General features: G+C 43.3%; 1 protein-coding gene across 1 annotated transcript in view; it reads left to right on the forward strand.

Annotated features, from left to right (window-relative positions):
* Nucleotides 1-7,240, forward strand: part of DAW1 (dynein assembly factor with WD repeats 1) — a 56,777-nt gene extending 49,537 nt beyond the window's left edge. The window contains exons 11-13 of the mRNA XM_056564536.1: nucleotides 625-701; nucleotides 4,999-5,161; nucleotides 6,346-7,240. Of these exons, the coding sequence (XP_056420511.1) occupies nucleotides 625-701; nucleotides 4,999-5,161; nucleotides 6,346-6,380 (275 nt within the window). The 3' untranslated portion in view covers nucleotides 6,381-7,240. The remainder of the gene's footprint in view (nucleotides 1-624; nucleotides 702-4,998; nucleotides 5,162-6,345) is intronic.
* Nucleotides 7,241-11,633: the final 4,393 nt, after the last annotated feature.

Consider the following 11,633-nt stretch of genomic DNA (forward strand, 5'->3'; position numbering starts at 1 on the left):
CAAAACTGGTCAGGACTCTAGAACAAAATTTATGATAGTAAATACAGGACAATTTTTGAGAAAAACCTGTTATATAGTCATTTTAGATATTTGAGACAGTTATCTAAGGTCTAGATGTGCAAAGCTAATAGAGACATAATCCAAAAGATGTGCAATAGCAATAAAAGGTGGATTCACAAAGTATGTATACCAATGCACCTTCAAAGTAGTATGCCTGTGAATCTAATGGAAGAAAAACGTGAAAAATCTATATTTAATCCAGGCACTTTTACAAGGCAATTTACATATTTATATTTATTCTTCCTATGGTCATATACAGTGTGAATAGCATGATTTCTACTCAGTACACTGCCTTTGTCTGCCTCTGTTTAGTCAAGTGCTTCTCAAATGTTTATAGGATTATTACATACAATTTCCGGCCCTATGCTGATAGCGGGGATCGGAAAGCTTTTTTTCAGGGATTAATTTGTTCTGCTGATCTTTTGGCTGAAGGCTAGGATTATTTGATACAATCGTCAGCCGGGGGGGAAAAAAAAACCACATTATCTGGGTTTATTAGTCTTTACGCAGTACACTTTGGTCTGTAAGTGGTAAATTTATATCTGATGTTTCTGTTTTCAACAGGGACAGGGAGAGTTTATAATGCAGCTAGCAGGAAGTGCTTAGCCAAATTAGAGGGACATGATGGAGAGATTTCCAAGGTACGTTTGCTCTTTTATAATCACTTTTAAGTCAATCTGTGAAAAATAAAATAGAAATTTGTTCTTGTCCGCTAATTCCAACCACCGGTATCTCCACCAATTGCTAGAATGGAATACATTGTCTCTTCTCCCCAGGATAGCCCCACTAGAGAGGAGTTGTAAGTGGCTGACTGTGTAAGCTGCATCTCTTCTGCATAAAACTTAAAGGGGTATTCCTGGCAAAAAATTGTATCCCCTATCCAAAGGATAGGGGATAAAGATGTCTGATCGTGGGGGTCCCGCTGCTGGGATCCCCCGCAATCTCCCTGCAGCACCCACATTCTATGCGGGGACTGCGTCTCTAGTTTTGGAAACCTCCGGGTTTCTGGGACTGGGGACGTGACGTCACGCCACGCCCCCTCCATTCATGTCTATGGGAGGGGGCGTGACGGTCGTCACGCCCCCTCCCATAGACATGAATGGAGGGGGCGTGGCGTGACGTCACGTGCCGGAAACGTGGAGGTTTCCAAAACTAGAGACGCAGTCCCCGCATAGAATGTGGGTGCTGCAGGGAGATGGTGGGGGGGGGTCCCAGCAGCGGGGCCCCCCACAATCAGACATCTTATCCCCTATCCTTTGGATAGGGGATAAAATGTTTTTGCCGGAATACCCCTTTAAGGTACAGACAGGGCTGTATCTATGGCTTGTGCTGACATAGGCACTTTGACTCAATATATATTAGGGTGATTTCGCAATGCATCAAACTTCTTTTTTCCATCCAGATTTATCACAGATATGCGGCAAAAACTGCTTGCATACATTCAGATTCTGTTGCAGATTTGCTGCGGTCTCACCCTTATACACAGAAAGTGGTGAAATCAGATCCACATCTTATTGGCCCTGATTTTCTAAGAGTGGAGTGCACTTTTTTCCATGATATTTACTATTGTTTCCCTACGCTTTGCACTTTTTTTTTTTTTTTTTTTACACATGCTCTGAGCTGTGGGGTTTTCCAGAGCTCTAATCCACCAAATCCATCTCTATTTTCTGAGGAAACCTTAGTTAATATTTTGGGATTTTTTTAATGTCAGGGCGCACACCCTTTTTTGGGGGTTTTCTGAGTAAAATGCTGAGTTTGTCAAGTTCTTACATTTTTTGGTGCACATTCATGTCCAGACACAATTTGTGGCGCAATGAGCCAAGTTCTGGCGCACAACCCGTCAAAACAGGCCAAGTTTACAGTAGTAAATCAGGGCCATTGAGTGGCTGTGGCTGCAAATCTGCCGGTAAATTTTGCAGCCGTTCTGACTCAACTAAAGGGAAGGGGATTATTTATTTCTTCCTAGGCCACAGCTTTGCGGCAGAAACTACATAAAAAGTATTTATTCTTTTATTTTTTTCACTCACTGAAGTGCTGCCACCCCTCAACACTGCTGCTCTAGGCACAGGCCCACGGGTTCCTAGTTGCAAATACAGCCCTTGGTACAGAAACAGCCAAGTGAGCCAAGGTGGGGGCAGAAGTCTCGTCCACTGATCTAAAGTAACCTTTTTGTTGTTGTTTCTTTTTACATTTACATTTATCAACTGGTGCCGGAAAGTTAAGCATATTTGTAAATTACTTCTATTAAAAAATCTTCCAGTACTTATCAGCTGCTGTATGATCCACAGGAAGTTCTTTTCTTTTTGAATTTCCTTTCTGTATGACCACAGTGCTCTCTGCTGACACCTCTGTCCATATCAGGAACTGTCCAGAGCAGGAGAGGTTTGCTATGGGGATTTGCTTCTACTCTGGACAGTTCCTAAAATGAACAGAGGTGTCAGCAGAGAGCACTGTGGTCAGACAGAAAGGACATTCAAGAAGAAAAGAACATCCTGTGGAGTATATAACAGCTGATGAGTACTGGAAGGATTAAGATTTTTAAATAGAAGTCATTTACAAATCTGTTTAACTTTCTGGCACCAGTTGAATTAGGAAAAAACGTTTTCAACCGGAGTACCCCTATAAGGCTGCCTGTAAATGCATTATTAAAGGACACATATTGATTGTACATCTATGTACTGCCTGATGTACCCCTTTAAAATATACTTGGATGGACACCTGATGTTTTCAACTGTATGCCAAACAGATGCGTGCAGCTCCATGATATACACAAAAATAACTGAGCATACATTTACGTATACAGTAAAAAAAAAAAAAAAGTATTCCCATAATGTACATTGGGCCCATTGGTGGTCTATGGTGATGTTTCGCATTTGCAGCAGCAGAACTTACCACTTCATATGCATAAAGTTCAGCAAAAATGTCAGGAAAAGTTTACTGCGTTATGTTTATAGTAAAAGCTGCATTAATGGAATATGCTCTGTCATAAATTCAGTGTTTTAGATCCTGACTAGAGATGAGCGAACGTACAGTAAATTCGATTCGTCACAAACTTCTCGGCTCGGCAGTTGATGACTTATCCTGCATAAATTAGTTCAGCTTTCAGGTGCTCCCGTGGGCTGGAAAAGATGAACAAATTTATGCAGGATAAGTCATCAACTGCCGAGCCGAGAAGTTCGTGACGAATCGAATTTACTGTAAATTCGCTCATCTCTAATCCTGACACTTGGTGCATATAGCATTTTGAAGCACTGTTAATAGGTCTGTCTAGTGTTTCCCAACCAGGTTGCCTCCAGCTGTTGCAAAACTACAACTCCCAGCGTGCTCGGACAGCCAAAGGCTGTCCGGGCACGCTGGGAGTTGTAGTTTTGCAACAGCTGGAGGCACCCTGGTTGGGAAACACTGGTCTTGGATTAGGGTTTATTAACACTATGCGCTGCTGATTCTGTAGTTAGAACTATAAGCAGCGACTGTGAAATTGTTTTGTTAATATGTCTGTTCTCCCAAAGATTAATACTAATAATAATGGTAAGGTCTTGTTCCTTTATCATAGCACATCATGTTTACGTTTGACCTATGACGCTGGCTGACTTAGAAAAGACACTACTTATAACGTGCATCCTTTCATCTTGTTTATTGAACTGTAGCATTCAGCTCCCAGGCCATCTTCTGTCTATAATGGCATTTAGCAGCAATATGAGGTCCACTGTTGGGATCACAGTGAATTCTTCCTCTTTATTACCTTTTTTTTGCCTTAGCTCCAGTGATTAAATATACATGTGCGTAGAAGTGATATTGGCACCTCTCCAGCCTGCATAGCTTTGTTAGATACGTTCAGGGACGGCTGGAGAACCCCCACCGATCTCACAGTTATCAATAATTCACACCCAATGCTGGCTCCTGATCAGTACACAGCACACATGTGAGACGCCACTCCACTGCTTGTATTATTTGGATATGGAGGAGCGAGCGTCGCCCCAGCACATTGAGAGATGTTTATGGAAACTGCTATGGAGCATCGACAGAGATGAATTAATAAAAAACATTTAGGGGTTAACATGTCAAGTGTGGAAACTGCTCACATTTCGACAGCAGTACATAACATATTAAGAAAGTATTTAAAGATTACCTGTCATGCTCTTAAATTTCATAATCCTCGCAATTCACTGCCCCCATCATGATAAATCACCCTCTGCCTTTATTATTTTTTTTAGTTTTCTACCTTGACATTGCTCTGTATTTTCTGCTCAGTCTCATTTAAATTCACAGACTGGGAAGGGGCGTTACCCAGTAGGCGTGAAATCATTTGAAGCCATATAGGGGAGAACTTCCTCCCTCACTCTGCTACACACAGCCCAGAGCAGTTCAGTGTGAGATGAGCTCTGATTGGCTAAGGCTCCCCCCCCCCCCCCCCCTCAGCACTCCAGACTGCATTTCCTGATTTTGGTTTCTGCCATGCCAGCAGGGGCCCAAAGTCTGTACAAGAGATGGGGGGAAATGAGCTCTGGACAAGTAGGGAGATACCTAGGTGGCGACAGCCACGCCCCCTCCCATAGACTTGCATTGAGGGGACGGGACTTGATGTCACGAGGGGGTGGGGCAGTGATGTCACGAACCCCCGGCGCCAGCTCTAAGCGTTCGGAACATTTTGTTCCGATCGCTGAGCAGCGGAGTACCCCTTTTAGACTTTTTAAAATTGGCTGGTGACTGGTTTACCCTCCATTATGTGCATGGAATGAATGATGAAACATGGCTGGACCGTTGTATCAAAAAAGCACTTTCGGCCTTTTTGTCCCAACCCCTTTCCTCATAGACTGTAAGCTCTCACGACCAGGGCCCTTACTCCTCTTGTTACATTGTTACTGTGTAACATTGCATGGAAATCTTTACGTTTTTTAGACTCCTATACCTTAATCCTTTTTTTGACTTGTGTTCCAGATTTGTTTTAATGCTCAGGGTACTCGGATTTTAACAGCGAGCTCTGATAAGACTGCACGCCTCTGGGATCCACACACAGGGCAGTGTGTTCAGGTGCTGGAGGGGCACTCCGATGAAATATTCTCCTGTGCTTTCAACTATGAAGGAAACACAATTATTACAGGTGGGATTGTGTATGAATCACATACTCATGCATACTGAATATTGTTTCTTATATGACATTATGAAGGTTTACTGAATGTATGGAATAGGGAAATGCTCACAACCGAATTCTCATGTCACCTTAAAGGGGTACTCCACTGACCAGCGTTAGGAACTAAATGTTCTGAACGCTTTTTTCGCGCTGCGGGGGTTAGCCACACCCCCTCGTGGTGTCTGGGCCACGCCCTTCAATGCAAGTCAATGGGAGGGGGCGCAACTTGCATTGAGGGGCTTGGCCTTGATGTCACGAGGGGCGTGGCCGACCCCCGCAGCACGAAAACAGCCTTCAAAACATTTATTTTCGAATGCTGGCCAGTGGAGTACTCCTTTAACACTGTGCAATAGGAGGCTGCTGCTTGCAGAACTTATGTAGTGTGAACATAGCCTAAATAAATCTCATATCTACAGGTGCCAATTATCAGTAAGGGTGCATTCATATCACGCTTTTGCTGTACAGTTCCCGTATACAGTTTTTGGCATACGTTTTTTTTCATGCATGTGGCAAACCACACCTACTTTCCTTACAATTTCAATAAAACAAATGGAATTTTATTGCAAGAAAGTCTTAATAAAAAAAAGTATACTTTCTTTTTTTATGCGGAAACTGATGCAACCGGACATCTAAATTCAAAATGCATACGGCTTAAAACTCTATGCAGTTTAAATTTATAGCTCACGTTTGTATACAGTTTTGTCAGTTTTTAAGGCATACGTTATGCAAAAAAAGAACTAATGCAAAACAGTATGGCAAAATTGTGATGTGATATAGCCTTATTACACAGCGTGCAGACATCTTCCCGTGCTGTAAACTGGCGCCCCCTGCAGACAGGAAGGAGTGCAGTGCTCACTTTGCCTCATGGGTGGGTGCAGTCCTGATGGACTAGAGCAATGGTCTCCAACCTGCGGACCTCCAGATGTTGCAAAACTACAACTCCCAGCATGCCCGGACAGCCTTCGGCTGTCCGGGCATGCTGGGAGTTGTAGTTTTGCAACATCTGGGGGTCCGCAGGTTGGAGACCACTGGACTAGAGGATCTTTTTACCCCGCTATAACTAACGGCGTGTTCCATCTATCCCTTTATATTATATGTTTGTTACAGTTTTTATACCAGTTGCTATTTCATCTGACTATTGCTTTGTGTTACAGGGAGCAAGGACAACACGTGCAGAATATGGCGTTAGTTCATCGTTCATTCCATGCTGACTGATAGAATGGAGTAGCCAAATGTGAGGGACATAAGGAATACTACACTAATCCACTGTAAGGCTGGGTTCACACCACGTTTTTTCAGTACAGTTCCCATATACGTTTTCAATTTGAAAACCGTATGGAACCGTATTGAAACCCGTATGCAATGACTCTCCATTGAAAACCGTATGCCAAACGATGCATCAGGTTGTGTCCGTTTTGCATCCTGTACGGTTTTGTCAGTTTTTTTCCCCATAACCCAAACCGTATCCTACCACGATTTTTGGTCCGGGTGAAAAACTGTACTGAAACGTATAATTTTTTTAAAACATGGCAGTCAATGGGAACCGTACAGAACCGTATGAGCGTACGTTTCCATCCGGTTTTCACCCTAAATTTTTTGACTTTGCACAGTTTTTTTTCTTGGAATTTCAATCAAACAAGTGAAACTTTATTCATAATAAACTGAAAAGTTAAAAACATACTTTTTTTTTCTTAAAAAAATGGATACAACCGGACATCATTTTACAACCGTATACAGATTAAAATTTGTTCACACGTTTTGATACAGTTTAGTCAGGTTTTGAGGAATCCGTTTTTAAAATCAAAAACCTGATACGGGAACTGTATTGCAAAAACGTGGTGTGAACCCAGCTACAACCCAACTACTGACCTCTCCGTCACTTGTATGTCACTGACGTTCACAAATGTTCCGATCATTCGCTTCTGTTCATAAGTCGTATGTCATTTGCTTATTAAAATCACTTTTTATTTGGTTATGTTTTCTAAGTTGACATTATGACTTTACATAGTTGACTGCTTTATTTATTAGGAATAATAAACATTTTTCAGAAAATCATTAGTATTTAATCTTAGAGATTATTTGTAAATTACATAGTTAAAACATATTTACATGCTGCCAGATTATTGCTACTACTTAAAGGGTTACTCCGCTCCCCAGCGTCCACAACATTGAGTTCCTGAACGCTTTGTGCGGTCTTCCGTGTTCACTCCCGACCCCTCGTGACTTCACAGCCTGCCTCAATGAAAGTCTATGGGAAGGGGCCCCTCCCATAGACTTGCATTGAGGGGGCGGGGCGTGACGTCACGAGGGGGCGGGCGTGAACACGGAAGACCGCACAAAGCGTTCAGGAACTCAATGTTGTGGACGCTGGGGAGCGGAGTAACCCTTTAAAGGGAGACAGCAAGATCGCCCGCATTAACCTGAATATACAGGTACATGCAGGTGACTCTGGGAGAGATTTATCAAAACCTGTGCAGAGAAAAAGTTGCTGAATTGCCCATAGCAACCAATCAGATCACTTCTTTCATTTTTGAAAAGGCCTCTGAAAAATGAAAGAAGCGATCTGATTGGTTGCTATGGGCAACTCAGCAACTTTGACTCTGCACAGGTTTTGATAAATCTCCTTCCCTGTTTCTAACTCTTCTTACAGCAGTGTTTCCCAACCATTGTGCCTCCAGCTGTTGCAAAACTACAACTCCCAGCATGCCAGGACAGCCGAAGGCTGTCCGGGCATGCTGGGAGTTGTAGTTTTGCAACAGCTGGAGGCACACTGGTTGAGAAACACTGTCTTACAGGGTGAAAATCAGTGCAGCCGTTCTAGAGATATTTCTCCGGTTGCTAACATGGTAATTTCTTCTTCTGTGCTCTATAATTGGATGCTGCTGCTGTATGTGCAATGCTTTCTTCCGACGATTCTGGTGATAACCACGCCCTCTTCTGTGAATAGTCACACCCCTTAATAAATATTCATCCCTTCTTTCTCAGCACATCAGTAAAGAAAGTGGAGTTATCTGCAAAATTGGCAGGGTTATTGGCTGGAGAAAGCCTTGCACATTAGGGATCGACCAATATCGATTTTTTTAGGGCCGATACGATAATCTGTGACCTTTCAGGCCGATAGCCGATAACTTATACCGATATTCCGGTATAAGTTATCAGCTATTTACCCCCAGTCCCCCCCCCCCCCCACCCGGCCCCGCAGAAGCTGCTGCAGATCAATGTTTTAAAGCGGGCCCTTTAAATCAATGAACTACAGCGGCTTTTGCGGGGCCAGAGACCTCCGCCGCCACCTGCTTCTCTCCCCCTGCCTGTCCTGGGGTCCTCCCTAGTCCAACCACCACCGCCGCTGCCCCATTGCCTCCCCCATCCCCAGTTTTATAATTACCTGTTTCCAGGGTCCGCGCTACTTCTGGCTCCGGCGGCGTCCTGAGCTGTCACTGTGCGCACTGACAGTGACATCACGTTGAGGACGTTACTCGTCATTGCGCAGCGCGTAGGACGTCGCAGGAGCCAGAAGTAGCGCGGACCCCGGCCCCAGGAACACATAATTATAAAACCGGGGATGGGGGAGGCAATGGGGCAGCGGCGGCGGTGGTCTCTGGCTGGAGGGGGCAGGGCATTATCTGCATATCGGCAAGGTAATTGCCGATACCGATAATGTCCAAAATCGTGAATACCGTGAATATCGGCCAAACCGATAATCGGTCGATCCCTATTGCACATACAGCAGTGGCCCAAATCTCCAGCCTAAGGGTATGTTTACACAGGCAAAAATAGATCTCCTGCTCCAGATATGAAAAAACAAAAAAACAAAAATAGGAGAGCGGACAGGATCGATATTCATATACAGCCAATTTCATGTATCAATGGAACAATCCCACTTACTTCGGCGAGATGTTTTTTTCATCCTTAAACCCCCCCTCAATCCGGCCAGCCTGTGAACGTATTCGCCTTTCACCACGCCAACCAGGTACTTTGCACACCGTTATTCACTCGCTCCTTTTTTCGGATCCGCCCGAAAATTTCTTTACAATCACTGCGATGCACTAAGCTCTGCTTCCTCCTGTCCCGGGATCTGTACACCGCTCCCAAAAAAAGTTTTTTCTTTTACGTACTTTCTGCTCCAGATACGTAGGGGAAAAATTTGCAGCCTATTACTTTACCAGCAAAATGGGTGACATCCACATGCTACATAAACAATCTATGTGAAAATTGACCTGCGGTGCTGATCTGCCATGGTAGCCACAGTTTTTCCAGAACAGCTTCTTTGTAAAACCACATTGTGGCATCTACAAAGCAAAAAAGTACAACCAAAAATTGTTGGGATTTTTTTTTTTTATAATCGAACTACTGACAAAAAGAAGAGAACAATGAAGGAGAGTTATCAAAACTTGTCTAGAGGAAAAGTTGCTGACTTGCCCATAGCAACCAATCAGATTGCTTCTTTCATTTTTTAGAGGCCTTTTAAAAAATTAAAGAAGCAATCTGATTGGTTGCTATGGGCAACTCAGTAACTTTTTCTCTGGACAGGTTTTGATAAATCTTCCCCAATGTACCTAAATATAGTTATTCTTACAAGAAGAAATAAAGCTTGGGCTCAATGAACATCTTTTTTGGAGTAGTATTATAGCTGGAAAAATATATATTTTTTATGCTTTCTGCTTATTTTCAGTCCCTGGGTACTGTAGTGTTGAGTGATTTAATTTGCAGGTGACCTTTATACGGCATTTTTTTTTTGCCTGATATTCTATTTACAGGGAGATAGCTGTAGAAGGCAGTGATGTGGTTAATATATGGGCTGATTTCACAATAAAGGCCATGCACCGCTGCTCACACTTCCGCTCATTACTAAATGATGGCATTTATTCATGCAAACAGACTTACAATACAAGTATTCAAAATTATGATAGACCAGTCAGTCGGAACATTTGTGGAGGCTCGCCTGGTCTCGTCCTTTTGTAGAGGTCTTTCCATACCATTAGCATTCATATTTGCCTTCCAGCACAAGGGAAGAAACATCTTAAGTGGGCACAACCTGTGGCTTTCCAGCTGTTTAACAGCATTCATCATAAGAGCCACAATATGAATGGTAATAGCATCACATTAAAGCAGTCATTATTTTCAGATAGAATAACTGTGTTCCGGAAATGCTGAGATGGTCAATGCCCCCAGGGTACATTAAAATACTTATTGATGAGATACTTAAATCTATAAGTGAAAAGGCTTCTATAGAAAGTACCGTAAAATGCATGTATTTGTATCAAATATTCTAGCTATCCTTCCGACAGTCTTGGCTAATTGATAATCTAAAATATCTACAGAATGTAGGTAGAAGACTATACAGAGATAACTAGACAAAATGATAGCTGCACAATGCATTTCTTTATGGAAGAACCTGTGCAAGTTGCCTTAAAGGTTAAGTATCATGAAGAACAACTTACCTAAGCTTTAGATTGCGTGGGGTCCGAGTGCTGGGGCCCCCCGCAATCTTCTGTTTGGAGCCCTGGTTTTCCAGCACAGGAGCGCATCATGACCCCCACCTGAAGGGTAGTCCGCCACGTCCCCCGTCATAAAGCTCTATGGGAGAGCCGTTCGGCAATCTTTGGCTCTCCCATAGAGCTTCATGGACGGGGCGTGGCAGCCTCCACTTTGAGCGGGGGTCGTGATGCACTCCTGTTCTGGAAAACCGGGGCTCCAAACAGGAGATCGCGGGGGGGGGGTTGGGTGATAGCACTCGGACCCTCTGCAATCTAAATCTTATCCCCTATCCTTCGGATGCAGGATACATTTTACTTCATGATACTTATCCTTCAAGAGTGGAACAGAATTGTTAAGAAACAATACAGAATTGGCCATGGAAAGAGAACAGAGAGAGAAAAAAGTCAGGTAGCGCTCACTGACTTGTATAATGAAAATGTCGAAACCTTTGTCTCTTTGTCTAATGCTTGCAGCAGGACACTTGTAGACTTTAGTACGATTCGTCATGAAATCATCCACTCCAGAACATAAAGTATCGAAATTACTTTACTGCATCTCTAGACATGAAAAAATGCAGCATGCGACACATTTCAGTCAAGGCAATGATAAAGATCTCATTTATGAAAGATAAACCAGCTCACCGCCCTTCATGTAGAGATCCAATACTTAGATTCAAACATGCAAGAAGAAAGAATGTCCAGCACGCAAGCTCAAATGCAGGTACGATCTTTATTGATTAACAGCAATTCACATGGACTGCCTGTCCATGTGAATTGCTGTTAATCAATAAAGATCGCACCTGCATTTGAACTTCCGTGCTGGACATTCTTTCTTCTTGCATACAGTATACGGTGGAGTCCGCACCGGTCCGTGACATGGTAGGCAAACAGGGGTGAGCTGGACTTTCTCTTCATTTCTTAGATTCAAACATGGTTCAAAGTGCCGAGCCGTCCCCTCGCTTAGA

Source organism: Hyla sarda, chromosome 3 (genome assembly GCF_029499605.1).
Source record: "Hyla sarda isolate aHylSar1 chromosome 3, aHylSar1.hap1, whole genome shotgun sequence".
NCBI lineage: Eukaryota > Metazoa > Chordata > Amphibia > Anura > Hylidae > Hyla > Hyla sarda.